General features: G+C 42.7%; 1 protein-coding gene across 3 annotated transcripts in view; it reads right to left on the reverse strand.

Annotated features, from left to right (window-relative positions):
- Nucleotides 1-14,968, reverse strand: part of WDTC1 (WD and tetratricopeptide repeats 1) — a 101,511-nt gene that overhangs the window by 39,699 nt on the left and 46,844 nt on the right. For all 3 annotated transcript variants that reach the window (XM_073616179.1, XM_073616178.1, XM_073616180.1), the window contains one exon: nt 9,158-9,242. In XM_073616179.1, the coding sequence (XP_073472280.1) occupies nt 9,158-9,242 (85 nt within the window). The remainder of the gene's footprint in view (nt 1-9,157; nt 9,243-14,968) is intronic.

The raw sequence follows: 14,968 nt of genomic DNA on the forward strand, positions 1-14,968 counted from the left end.
TAAATGTAACAAGGAATCTTGACTGAAGTCCTACAGGAAAAAAGTCCAAGGAGCAAGAAAGGCTAGAAAGAATTAGACTTTTTGATGCAAAGCAAAAAAAAAAAAAAAGTGTCCAACCTCCTAGGAAACAAAAAACTGGGGCGTGCTGGGTAGAGAAGACAAGGGGATAGATAAAACTACTACAGTTCTGGTCACACTAACTCCGCAAGGAATTCCCAGCAATACTGTCTTGACGTGAATTGTGGAGTTCTGTGTGAACTAAAACATGAATTTCTCCTGCTGACTGCAGAACAGTTGTAGAGAACATCAGTATACCTAATGAACTGGTAAAAGCTGCGATTGATGGCTAAGTGAAGAGACTTTCAGGGCTTCTAATGGCTGGCCTGAATTTACCAGTAGCTGTTGATAGTATAAAAAAAAAAATCTGACAATTCAAGCAAAAAAAAAAAAAAAAAAAAAAAAAAAAAAGAAAAAAGAAAAATAGGATTTTTAAATACAGCTTACCTGTAAAATCCTTTTCTTGGGAATACATCACGGGACACAGAGGCTTGGTAATTACTTGGTAATAAGTATGCACACTGGTAACCCTAATTAGAAAGTGAGTTCCTCCCCTATATAACCCATCCCATATGGAGATTACCTCAGTTTTGTAGCAAAGCAATAAGTACCCCAACGTATAATCCCATAGAGGGGCGGGAGCTCTGTGTCCCGTGATGTATTCCCAAGAAAAGGATTTTACAGGTAAGCTGTATTTAAAAATCCTATTTTCTTGTTCATACATCAGGGGATACAGAGGCTTGGTAATTACTTAGTGGGATGTCCTAAAGCAATGCCCAAATTGAGGGGAGGGAGACACAGATCAGAAAATACATAGACCACCAACGGACAAGAGGATCTACACTTCTGCCTGCAGCACACTGCGCCCGAAGGCGGCATCCTCATGCCCTCTTACATCCACCTGATAGAATCTAGTGAATGTATGGACTGAAGACCAAGTTGCAGCCTTGCAGATCTGAGTCTTGGAGGCCTGGTGATGCACTGCCCATGAAGCACTAACCACTCTAATTGAGTGTGCCTTAACCTGAAAAGGAGGAATCTTCTCCTTTATAACATAGGCCTGAATAATAACTTGCCAAATCCATCTGGAAATAGTGGATTTAGACACTGCCTGGCCCTTTCTGGGGTCTCCTGGCAGAATAAACAATCAGTCTTTCGTATCTGAGCGATTGCCTGCAGATAGATACTGACTGCTCTTACAACATCTAGAGAGTTTAATAACTCCTCTTCCGCATACAGCGGCTCTGGAAAAAAAGGACGGTAGGACCACATCTTGATTGAGATGGAATCCTGAAACCACCTTAGGTAAAAAAGTCGGGTGAGGACGCAATACCACCCTGTCTTTGTGAATAATCAAATATGGCTCTTTACAAGAAAAAGCTGCTAATTCTGATACCCTTCTAGCCGAGGAAATGGCTACCAAATAGACCAGTTTCTTTGTCAGAAGAACTAAAGAAGCATGGTGCAATGGTTCAAAGGGTTGTTCTTGCAAAAACGGACAAAACCAAAGTCAGATCCCATGGGCACACAGGAGGTTTGACTGGCGGATTCAAGCGCAGTGCCCCCTGAATAAAGGCCCGGACTAGGGAATGTGAGGCAAGTGGCCTTTGAAAGAATACTGACAAGGCCGAGATCTGGACCTTGATAGGCATTGAAATGAGGCTGGCTTCGAGCACTAACCGAAGAAAGGCAACAATCCTGCTAATGGCATACTTTCTAGGATGCCACCCACTAAGTTCACACCAGGAAACATATGCCTTCCAGATTCTCTAGTAGATGAGCCTGGAGGACGGCTTCCTAGCATTAATCAGAGTGAAAAGGACTGATTCTGAGAGCCCACGGCTTTGCAGAATGTGGGTCTCAACCGTTAAATTCAGACTTCGTAAAGCAGGATGGAATATTGGACCTTGTGAGAGAAGATCTGGACGCAGCGGTAGAACCCAAGGTCTTCCCACTGCCATCTTTACAATCTCTGCATGCCAAGGTCGTCTGGGCTAAGTCGGGGCCACCAGAATGACTGACTTTGCTTCCCTTTTGACCCTCCGAAGGAACCACGGAAGAAGCGGAATTGGAGGAAAGGCATAGATCAGAGAGTACCGATCCCATGGAATCGTTAAGGCATCTGACCCTTGTTCTAGCAGATCCTTTGTTCTTGACACAAAGCTGTCCAGTTTTTTGTTGAACCTGGACGCAAACAGATCTACATCCGGGGTACCCCAGTTTTGACATATGGTCTGAAATATGTCAGGGTGTAGAGACCATTCTCCTGGACACAGCTGCTGACGGCTTAGAAAATCCGCTTGCCAATTTTCTACCCCTGGAATAAAGACCGCAGACAGGCAAGGAATATGCCCTTTTGCCCACCTCCTTTTCGGCATCCAGGCTCCTGGTGCCTCCTTGGCGATTGATATAAGCCACAGCCGTGGCATTGTCGGGCTGTATCTGGACAGGATGACCTTGTAGTCTGAAAGTCCAGACCTTGAGGACTAAACAAATTGCCCGAATTTCCAGAATGTTGATGGGCAAGAGCTTTTCGGCTCTGGACCATCTTCCCTGGGTAGAAGCTTCTTCCAGAACTGCACCCCAGCACAGTAGGCTGGCATCGGTGGTTACGAATTTCCAAGTAACTGGGACAAAGGACTTTCCTTTTAATAGATTCTTGGTCAGTAACCACCAATTGAGGCTCTGGCGCACCCCTGGGGATAGGCACATAGGAAGGTCCAAGGCTTGAACCCTCTTGTTCCAGGCAGAGAGGATGTTGTTTTGTAAAGGTCTCGAGTGAAACTGGGCGTAAGGGACAGACTCAAAGGAGGCGACCATCTTCCCCAATAGACTCATACATAATCGGATAGAGGGATTTCTCTTTGCTGAGACTACCCGGACCAAATCTTTTATGGCCCTGGCTTTTGACCTTGGTAAGAACACTCTGCTTTGGACTATGTCTATGACCATGCCCAAATACTCCAGCCTTTTTAGGAGCTGCAAGGAGGATTTCTCTAGATTGAGGACCCAGCCTAGGTACTTTAAGTACTTTACCGTGCAGAGCACATTGTGTCTTAGGCGTGTTACAGACTGTTCTATGAGTAGCAAATCGTTCAGATAAGCTGTCACAGTTATGCCCAGAACCCTTAGATTTGCCAGGGGAAGGGCTAGAACTTTTGTGAACACTCGAGGAGCGGTAGCAAGACCAAAAGGAAGGGCGACAAATTGAAAGTGGTGCTGATCCACCGCAAACCTTAGGAATTTCTGGCGAGCGGGAAATATTGGCACATGCAAATATGCATCTTTGAGGTCTATTGTTGCCAGGAATTCTCCCCCCTGAAAGGTGGAGACTACTGAGCGGATAGACTCCACACAGAAAGGACGAATGTCTAGAAATTGATTCAGGTCTTTTAGATCCAGAATAGATCTGACATCTCCGTTTGGTTTTGGAACCGTAAAAAGGTTTGGAGTAGAACCCTGAGCCTTGTTCTTCCGGGCCACCTCTATAATTACCCCTTGGCATAACAGACGTTCTAAGGCCAGAAGTAAGGACCTTCTTTTTTCTGGATCCCTGGGGACTCTCAACCTTAGAAAACGAGATGGCAGAAGCTCCCGGAACTCTAGCTTGTAGCCCAGAGACACTGTGGAGGCTAACCATCTGTCCTGAATCTCTTCCCGCCGGGTGCCTGCAAACTGCAGTAGCCTTCCCCCCCACTCGGCCGAGCAGGGGCGCCCCTTCATAGGGAGGCTTTGGGGTTCCGTTTACCAGATCTTGGACCTCAAGGTTTATATGCCCTTGGGCTTGACTTGGACCTTTCCCCTAGTATTTGATTGGGGGGGCCGTCGCCACTGCCTGGAGGATGAGGCTCCAGGGGCTGGGGACAGAGAACGTCTACTCTTCGTTTTGACCGGTAACAATGTGGTTTTACCCCTGGTAATCTTCTGGATATATTTTTTCAGATCATCCCCAAACAGGCGTCCTCCACGAAACGGGAACCCAGTTAAAAATGCTTTGCATGAAGCTTCAGCTAAAGCCAAAGGGACCTGCACATGTGTACCAGCAGGAGAGTGAAAAGAGATGCTTGCTGAGCAGAATCCATAATGGCATCAACCATGATACACAAGGCTTTAGAAGGTTCTGCATAAACCTCGGCCTTATCAGTGGAAAGGAGGCTAAGCACCTGCTTCATTTGTTCCTTGAGGAACTGGCACATGCCAATTGCTGCAACCGTAGGCTGGACCACAGCGCCCGCCAAAGAGAAAGAGGTTTTAAATAAAGTTTCCAGCTTTTTGTCAGTTGGATCCTTAAACCCTTGAGCATTGGTCACAGGACAGGTCAGGCAATTATTCACACAAGAAACAGCTGCATCTATGGCTGGGACTCCCCATTTCTTGGTGAAACTTTCCTCCACCGGATAAAAGCATAGAAAACCTTTTAGGAGGAGAAAATAGTTTATCTGGGTGACCCCAGTCCTCATACAACAATTCATCCAGTAAAGGATGAGTTGGGAAGGCATACGCAACCTGTTGGGATTTCCGGGACCCCATGGAGGAAACAGGGGAAATGGCAGCCTCAGTAGAGGGCAATCTGTATGTGGAACGCACCGATTCAGTATAGTATTGCACCTGCGCTTTGAAGGCCTGGGAGGTAGAAGAGAGCTTCTCCTCTTCCCCCGATTCGTCTGACTGCACCTGATCCCTATCCACAGATAGGGATCTTTCCTCATTATCAGAATGCTCATCCGATAGGAAACCCAAAGCAGAGGGAGGGGATCTACCCCATTTCATGCTATTTTTTTAAGGAAGCTTTGACAAAAGGTAGTAATCCTTCCTTCTAAACCATCCAATGCAGCCTTTAAAGCGTCTTCTGTGACATAAACAGGGACTGAAACATTGGGAGAGGCTGCAAAATCTGACAGGGGTACAGACTCATCCTGTGAGGCTGCCTCCATTCTTGCAGGGGGAGGGATGGTATCCTGCAGGCATGTACAGAACCCCTAGATGTAGGCAGTGATTTTCTGGTGCCTCTTACCTCTCCCTGAAGCCCTCTTATGAGGAGACATAGTCCTAAGCTGCAAAGCAGAGGTACTAGTGTAAATTGCAATCACTGTTCCGGACTGCGTGGGATCCCCCTCTTTTGTGTTTACGTAGCAGAGCCTGCAGCGGAGGAGGTGAGCAGCATTCATAGACCAGCTTCACTGAGCATGTATCCTGGAAGGCATGCAAGTATACACCAGGTATACTTCCAGTTGAAGCTACGTGACATGACGTTGCGAAACGCGTCGACGTAATCTTGGCTTGCAGACGCCGCTACAGTTATCTCCCAATCCAAATGGGAGGCGGAGACTTTTGAAAAGGAAAATCAAATCTTCTTAGATGGAATTGCTACCGATGAGGGTGTGACCTGCCATATGTTATTGCTACAGCCTGATTAAACAAACCAGTTGTGTGCCAGCCAACACGCAAGTACACTGCCGTACGATCTAAAGAGCACCTGTGGCTGAATCTCCCTATGACGGTCGGAGATGCTATGGAGCCGGCTTGCCGCTGCGGAAGTGCAGGAGATCGTGGCAAACAGCCCTGTACAACAGTCCTGTATTGGTAAAGAGGACGGTAACGTAACTGAAACCAGCATCTGTTTAAACTTGCATATTTGCATTGGTCTCTTGCAATATATGATCTGCACGGCCTTGGTATGAACATAGATTCTGGGGTAGCCCACAGTGATGGACATTGAGCCATTGGTAGCTGATACGCATTTACAACTAAAAGGCAGATTTAAATTACCACTATCTACCTCATCCCGAACAAGGCTTCTAACATTTGGCAGCAGTCATTAAAGCAGTGTGTGTCCACTGATTCACCTTTATTTGAATATATTCTGTTAGAGATTTCGGAGTTATCTTTTTTTCATCTATCTTCTTGAATGGACCTTTTTGAATGAAATGCCTGTAGCATGCGCATGCAATTATACTTTTTGATTTTTCTTCATCCCATCCAGTAAGAACTACTAGCACTCTGTGGAGACTACAGAATAACAACCTCTTGTGAAGCAGTTTTTCTCTTGGTAATTTTACCTATTAGTCCTCCACCACCCTGGGGGTCACGCATGCACAGTATCCCTTTATAATTAATTTATTTTGTTTTTTCATTTCTTATTGGCGTTTTTGCCATTAGGGATCCTGTGCATCCGCGGTTACTTAGGCGCCTGCACCGTATGTATTATTTGTATGTCATTGTATGTCTATTGTCTATGTGTCTGTCTTATGGGCATACCACATGTTACTATGCATCTGTTATGCCTTTTTATTGATGTATGTAGGGCCGGCTCCAATTAAATCCCCTTTATAGGAACATACTGTTGTGTAATTTTAGTTTTTGATATTTCAATAAATTTTGTATTTTACTTACTCTCCCATCATTGCCCTCTACACCTATAGTAGCTGTCTTTGTTCCAGGGAGGTCAATGTTTTTTATGACTCTCCCTGGAATATTATCTTTTTTGTCTACACCAGGTATGTCTCTTACTCCCTCTAGTGGCAGAAACCTGGTAAGACATAGAACTACTCACAGAAGATAATCCATAATGTGTAAACTTTAGGAGTGTCTTCACTTACCTTATCCCCACTGCAGGAACTGCTGAGGACAGACAGATTCAAGCCTTCACCCATCACGGCGGGTAGCCTCGTGCCAACCTTCAGGGTTCTGGGATCCTACTCACAGGATCCTCTTCCCTGGACCTGTAGAAGGCTCTGCCAGAAACTTTTTGTGCCACTGTTACATTAGTACACCAAAGCCTGGATCCCAGAGCCCAGACCTCCAAGGAGAGACATTACAGGCAAAACCTTGTTTCTTCTTATTACGAGGCCCGGGTACCATCCATCTTAGGCGTTTTAGTATTGGCCCGAGGTATGGATCCGGTTGTACAACTCCTAGGCCCTCGCAGACCATCAAACAGAGCCTTCTTCTTAGCACATCTTCAACGTGACCAACCACCTTAGACATTGGCAAAAAAACTGAGGTACTCTCTATATGGGAGGGGTTTTATAGGGGAGGAACTCACTTTGTAATTAGGGTTACCAGTGTGCAATCACCTGAAGGTACTATCTAACCCACTAAGTAATTACCAAGCCTCTGTGTCCTGTGATGTATGAACAAGAAATATAGCTTAAGGGAATGAAACACCCATTCACCTAAAGACACTAAGTTAAACTGAACAGGTGAGGTGGCAGGTGTTATAGCTATAAGGGGGCTGTTTGTCAGCTTTCTATGTGCCCAGTGTCCATTTCTAATTTGGGCGGCAATACAACCCTAGGTTGGTCTTTATCGTTAAGCTGTGTCCCTCAATGAACACAGAAAATATGTTATCTATTAAACCAGGCTCTGCTCACAAATGGGAGTTAACTACCCTGACCTGATGTATAAGTGAAGTACTAATGCGCTAATAGAAGTGTAAACGATACGAGTAATAAAATGCTTAATGCAAGAGGTAAATATAAAGCTGCTGAACTTCTATAGTGTTGCCTGCGGAACGTTAAGATCACCCCCAAGAATTAGGTTGGAGGTACCGAAAGACTTTAAGTGGGCTGCCACACATGAGAAGAAGCGCTGCTAGTCCATGGCAGCTTTGAATCTTCACCTCTCAGTTCAAAATTTAAAAAAATGCTTTGTGAGCCCTGACTTCTTGTATCATCATGTGGCCTTCCAGGAAGCGTCATATTCCATCATGCATGCGCTTCCTCTCATGTGTGACAGCCCACTTAAAGTCTTTCGGTACCACCAACCTAATTCTTGGGGGTGATCTTAACGTTCCGCTGATTCCAAGACTGGACTCATCTACTGTCTTGGCGACAATGTTTTAAAGGAGCTGGTCGTGAAACTTGGATTCTATGGAGAATCAGCCTTGATATTGCAGTGATCATTTGTCCAAGATATACCCACGGAGGAGGAAAAGAACATATCGGTGTTATACATCTGTTGATTCACGACTAGATCCATTTGGGGTCTATCTTTAAGGTGAGAGGCTAGCACACACAGGGTGTGGATTGGAGAAGGATATCTACAAGCCATCATATTTTATCTGCAATTGGACTGTTTCCTTTCCTTCTCCCTTTTTCAGTTTTATGCAAAAAATTGTATTTATACACTCAAAAGAGACTATTTTTTGATACTTTGGATACACTTTATTATTGGATCACCTATCCTTGTACTGATCTGTTAGCTCAGTTTCTTTGATGTCATTGTATTGCACATTGAGAAGTAAGATATTTGCATATTATTAGCACTTTATATTTAAGTATTGTTTTCGAGTTATTTTTTAGTGCTGCTTCACTAAATGTTATATTTACCCTGACCTGATGTTTATAAAGCAGTGAATATGACATTTACCAAACTTTTACTGCCGGTGAATCAATCACCGGCAGTAAAAGAAAACATATGCACCAGGAAGATTTCCCTGTAGTAAAGAACTGATAAATTCACATTCACTGTTTTACAAATATGTCCCTATGTGTTTTTATATCATTTCCTTATTACACACACACACACACACACACACACACACACACACACACACACACACACACACACGACTGACATTTTTTTTTGCCCAGATGAAATTTTTTTATGTCACTGGATGGTATTTTGGCATTTGTGAGTCACCTTTGCAAGCATTACTTGTAACACTTCCTATGTGCTGTAGTGGGGGCATCACAGTTAAAAAGCAGCAGTCCAATCATGTCCAATGCCACAACAGCTTGTAGTGTGCAGTAGAGGTAGAGATTTCCAATGACATTGGCATCTCTACCCCTTTCCCTCAGCCTGCAGAAGCTGATTGATACGCTAGTTCCTCTCAGTGTTGTGCCACTGGAATAACAGAAAAATCTCTCCAGATTATGTCACACGTTATTAAACCCAACATTTGCAGTGATCCTTCCTCTTAAACTGCATCTTCAAAATAGATATTAAAAGCGTTTTTGGTTCTACCTATTTTTGTGAAGGTTTTTAATGCATGTGGTGGTGATTTCGCTACTGTGCAATGCATTTTTTGTGGTGCCTTGACTTTCACTTTAGACAAGAGACTGAATACAAAAAAATGTTTCATAAGAGATGCTCCTACCCCACCACGGTCTTGGCATCACTGACACGCAAACCATTACTGTACAAACTAAGTCCATTGCTTGTGGTTTTCCCATTCTGAACTTCTGAAAGTACAAAATTCACTTATAAAATCAATAGTACAAATAAATATACTAAACCTACTACCTTACACAATCTTCTATCACATTCAAGTGAAACTACTATTTTTTGTTTTGGATTAGAGCTGTACAACTCTGGCTAAAATGAGAATCATGATCTTTTTGCTTAGAATAAAGATCACGATTCTTGTGGTGCAACATCATCTTTCACATTATACAAAAAAATTGGGCTAACTTTACGGTTTAGTTTGTTTCTAAAATTCATTAGAGTGTATTCTTTTTAAAAAAATGGTGATTGAAAAAACGCTGCGCAAATACAGTACGACATAAAATATTGCAACAACCGCCATTTTATTCTCTAAGGTCTCTGCTAAACAATTTATATATATATATGTTTTGGGGTTCCAAGTAATTTTCTAGCAGAAAATACAGATTTTAACTTGTAAGCAACAAGTGTCAGAAAAAGGTTTAGTCTTTAAGTGTTCCGGTTACTGAACTTTGACAACGTTTGTTCTTTTTACTTTTTTTATTAAACAAGTCAAAACATAGCCAAAGTTCAGTAACCAGAACGGATAGTCAGCCAAGCCAGAAATCAGGGATCAAAGTAGTGGAACAGCAAGCAGGATCTGGAGCCAGAAGGGATGTCAGCAAAGTAGGTCTTGAACAGGATTGCAGGAGATTGTTTCTGTGATGTTGACCAAGGCGAAGGCAGAGAACCTCTGGACTGGACGGCTTATGTAGGCAGGACTGACGAGCAGGATATCATCAACAGCTGAGTAACTGTGAAGAGATAGGAGCTGGCAATTAGCCGACAGCTGATAGGCCAGCTCAGAGAAGGAAGGGCTGAGCCCAGCCCTGACAACTGAGAACCAAGAAGCTCATTGTAGATCTCAAGTTATCATAGGAGGATGAGAGACACTATCTGCATAAAGTCTGTATGTTCTTCCACCATTTGTCATGGTTTCATTCAAGTTGTTTAGTTTTCTGCTACAGTTCAAAAATATACTGGTAGGCTATCAAATACAATCCAAAGAACCTTAAAGCGTAACTAAACCCTCCTCTCCTTTAAATCCAAGAAAGCTGTCATCTTAACCTCCGTTTGATTTGCAGTTGCCATGGTGCAGAACACATGATCAGTTATGGCACCAGCCATTTGATAGCTTTACAGTTTGGTTGAGAGCATAATCACCTTGTAACAGCTATAATTTATGGCATGCCTTGAATGCAACGGTTTTGGGAAACAGTTAAATCAGTTGGGTTTAGTTCTGCTTTATAGAGTATGTTCAGCCAAAACCTTTTTAGCCACTTGCTGATCGGGCCTTTTTCTGACACTTGTTTACAAGTAAAAATCTGTATTTTTTGCTAGAAAATTACTTGGAACCCCCATACATGTATATATATTTTTAGTAGAGACCGTAGAGAATAAAATGGCGGTCATTGCAATTTTTGATGTTACCAGTTTTACAAACACAATTTTTGGGGAAAAAAAATACACTTTAATGAATGAAAAAAAACAAAATATATACTCGATTTTTTTTTGTAAAAAGTGAAAGATGATGTTATGCCAAGTAGATACCCAACATATCATGCTTTAAATTGTGCTTGCTCGTGGAATGGCACCAAACTACGGTACTTAAAAATCTACATAGGCGACGCTTTTAAAATTTCTACAGGTAACCACAGGAGGTCTAGTGCTAGAATTATTGCTCTCGCTCTGACGTTCGCACTGATACCTCACGTGTGGTGTGAACACAGTTTACATATGTGGGCGTTACCTACGTATGCGTTCACCACTGTGCACAAGTATCCAGGGACAGGGGAGCTTTACATTTTTTTTTCACACTTTCCCATCAAAAAAAATGTTTTACATTACAGCATGACAGATTCTTTTTAAGGCGCCATCTGGGGGCTAAAAGACCCCAACTCTCTCCTCTACCCTTAAAAGATAAAAAATAAAATAATAGCTTCGGTCCTCCTAGGCCATAGAGATGAGCGGAGGCCATCTTTCCTTCGCTCAACTCTGTGCTCAGCCACCGCCGGATCGTTTTTCAGAGTTACTGGTCATCCAGGTAAGCTCAGAAACCATCGGAAAGTGAGGCAGCTCTGACCACTTTTATCAAAAAGACTGGTGCCTGAGTGGAAAAAATTATACCAGGGTTATGGCATCTAGCTGCAGGCATAAACCCAGTATTAAACATCAAAGTAATGACGTTTTTCCCCAGTTAGGCGATCGGCAAGTGGTTAGTTTAGTTTTACATAGAAAGAAAAAGGGTTAGAACCACTAACGAGTTTACAGCTGTTTGGCGCTCCATTAGGGAGTGATTCACCCTCACTTACTGTCCTCAGTAACAAAGGTTTAACCAGGTTTAAGTTTAGGTAAACCAAGGTTTAACCAGACAGAAAGTAAGGGAAAATTTGCAACAAGGACACAGATGGCAATAAAAAGCTAACCTTCCCCTACTTGACCAAAGAAAATCCTTTTTATTTTTATTTGTGTTTCTGTGGATATTTTTTGAAATTTTTCAAACCATGAAAGGAAACCACAAAGAATGGAGGCAGACAATGCGAACCTTATGCACGATAAGGTCTCCTCCTCCCATGAGAGTCAAATCTCCCTAACAGAGGCCCAGTTAGCAGTCAAAAAATATTTTAGCAGGACTTACACTATTATGTATGTGAATATCTGCATGGCTACGGTAGGCACCTTATTAGTAGGCATTAATGCTTCAGTGTACTCTGTAAAGCATTAAACGTTATTTTGGAACCATATCATTAATTTAAATAAATACATTTTTTAAACCAAATTGATTGTTATATTGTAACTCCTTCTGTACCGCAATAGATTTTTCAATGGCAGATCGGCAGCCTTTTATTTATCCAATGCCATTTAGGAACACACTGGATAAATAGCCGTCGGGTAGCCGATCCGCCAGGTAATCGCTGTATACCCAGCTATCATAAGACAGAACGAATGGACCAGCAGCTACATTCTATTCTGTTGCACATTTTTTTTTAAACCCTATCGCCCTTACACATACTATAGCTAATATTGTCCCTACGACCAGTAAGTTAACCTCCCTTATTCTGCCCATCTGAGTTTTACCCCCTTCACCTTCATCCTGGAACTGTGTGACCAGTATGTTAACCCCTTCACTTCCTCTATGTATGACCTGTACATTAATGTATCTATTGCAGCATTCTCAAGCTCCATGTTAACACCCTCAGTATTGACATGTTTGTTCAGTTCCAAAAAAAAAAAGTTCACTTTTACATAAAAAATAATAAATACACATTTTGCAGTTAAAAAAATGTGCAGTTATTTTTTGTATTCAGAGCCTGTAAAGCATTGAACCAGCGATCAGGAGATCGCTAATGCCATGCAGATCTCCTGCACACTGTCAGTGTATCTGCCTACCTGTACATCCCATACAGGTAACCTGATACTTGCTGACAGGAAGACTCAATGAACTACCACAGTGCTCCACAGCGCTGTCATAGTTCATTGAGGATTACAAGCTGACAGCCGCTATGGCTGTTGGGACTTGTAGTTCATTCATACACAAATCACTGTGTATGAATGACGCGGCTGTGTAGGCAGAGCCCTGTATGGCCGCGCTTCTATAAAAACTAGCATGGGGAACTTCTCTCCGTACTGCTGCCGGGGGGCGGGGGTCAGCGGGTGGTGGCTGCAGCCCTGGGAACATGTTATATGGTGAACACTAAAATATAACATGTTCCCAAAGGTGAACTTATCCTTTAAGGCAAAAAATGAATTCACCTTAGGGTGTCTGCTTTCCAAAAGTGTCCTTTCTGGGTTTTTCATTCTATTTTGGCATTTTTATTTTAACAGAAAGTCATTTTTTTGGGTATTTTTTTTTTTTATATTAATATATAAAAAAGTGGTTAATAAATTACAAAAAAGAAACCTCTATCTGTCTAAAAAAAAAAAAAAAAAATTATATAAACTCATTTAGGTAAAGCATTACGTGACAAAATAATTGTTGGTCAAACTAAAAATGGCCTGGGTATTACGGGGCTGGTAACCAAGTGGTTGATGAAGGCAGTGTTGGTATTAAAATAAATACATTAAGCTCTAATTTACATCACATGTAAGGGGTACACTCCTCACATTTTTGTAAATATTTTATTATAACTTTTCATGTGACAACACTCAAGAAATGACACTTTGCTACAATGTAGAGTAGTGAGTGTACAGCTTGAATAACAGTGAAAATTTGCCGTCCCCTCAAAATAACTCAACACACAGCCATTAATGTCTAAGCCGCTGGCAACAAAAGTGAGCACATCCCTAAGTGAAATTGTCCAAATTGGGCCCAAAGTGTCAATATTTTGTGTAGCCACCATTATTTTGAAGCACTGCCTTAACCCTCTTGGGCATGGACTTCACCAGAGCTTCACAGGTTGCCACTGGAGTCCTCTTCCACTCCTCCATGATGACATCACGGAGCTGGTGGATGTTAGAGACCTTGCGCACCTTCCATTTAAGGATGCCCCACAGATGCTCAATAGGGTTTAGGTCTGGAGACATGCTTGGCCAATCCATCATCTTTACCCTCAGCTTTTTTAGCAAGGCAGTGGTCGTCTTGGAGGCGTGTTTGGGGTTATGTTGGAATACTGCCCAGCGGCCCAGTCTCCAAAGGGAGGGGATCATGCTCTGCTTCAATATGTCACAGTACATGTTTCATGGCTCCCTCAATGAACTGTAGCTCCCCAGTGCCATCAGCACTCATGCAGCCCCAGACCAAGACACTTCCACCACCACCATGCTTGACTGTAGGCAAGACACACTTGTCTTTGTACTCCTTACCTGGTTGCCACCACACATGCTTGACACCATCTAAACAACCAAACACATTTATCTTGGTCTCATCAGACTACAGGACATGGTTCCAGTAATACATGTCCTTAGTCTGCTTGTCTTCAGAAAACTGTTTGCGGGTTTTCTTGTGCATCATCTTTAGAAGAGGCTTCCTTCTGGGATGACAGCCATGCAGACCAATTTGATGCTGAGTGTGGCGTATAGTCTGAGCACTGACAGGCTGACCCTCCACCCCTTCAACCTCTGTAGCAATGCTGGCAGCACTCATATGTCTATTTCCCAAAGGCAACCTCTGGATATGATGCTGAGCACATGCACTCAACTTCTTTGTTCGACCATGGGGAGGCCTGTTCTGAGTGGAACCTGTCCTGTTAAACTGCTGTATGGTCTTGGCCACCATGCTGCAGCTCAGTTTCAAGGTCTTGGCAATCTTCTTATAGCCTAGGCCATCTTTATGTAGAGCAACAATTCTTTTTTCAGCTCCGCAGAGAGTTAATTGCCATGTTGAACTTTCAGTGACCAGTGTGAGAGAGTGAGAGTGATGACACCAAATTTAACACACCTGCTCCCCATTCACACCTAAGACCTTGTAACATTAACGAGTCACATGACACCAGGGAGGGAAAATTGCTAATTGGGCCCAATTTGGACATTTTCACTTAGGGGTGTACTCACTTTTGTTGCCAGAGGTTTAGACATTAATGGCTGTGTGTTGAGTTATTTTGAGGGGACAGCAAATTTACACTATTATACAATCTGAACACTCACTACTTTACATTGTACCAAAGTGTCATTTCTTCAGTGTTGTCACATGAAAAAAGATATAAATATTTACAAAAATGTGAGGGGTGTACTCACTTTTGTGAGATACTGTATCTTTAGTTATAATATA

This window comes from Aquarana catesbeiana, linkage group LG02 (assembly GCF_042186555.1).
Source record: "Aquarana catesbeiana isolate 2022-GZ linkage group LG02, ASM4218655v1, whole genome shotgun sequence".
NCBI lineage: Eukaryota > Metazoa > Chordata > Amphibia > Anura > Ranidae > Aquarana > Aquarana catesbeiana.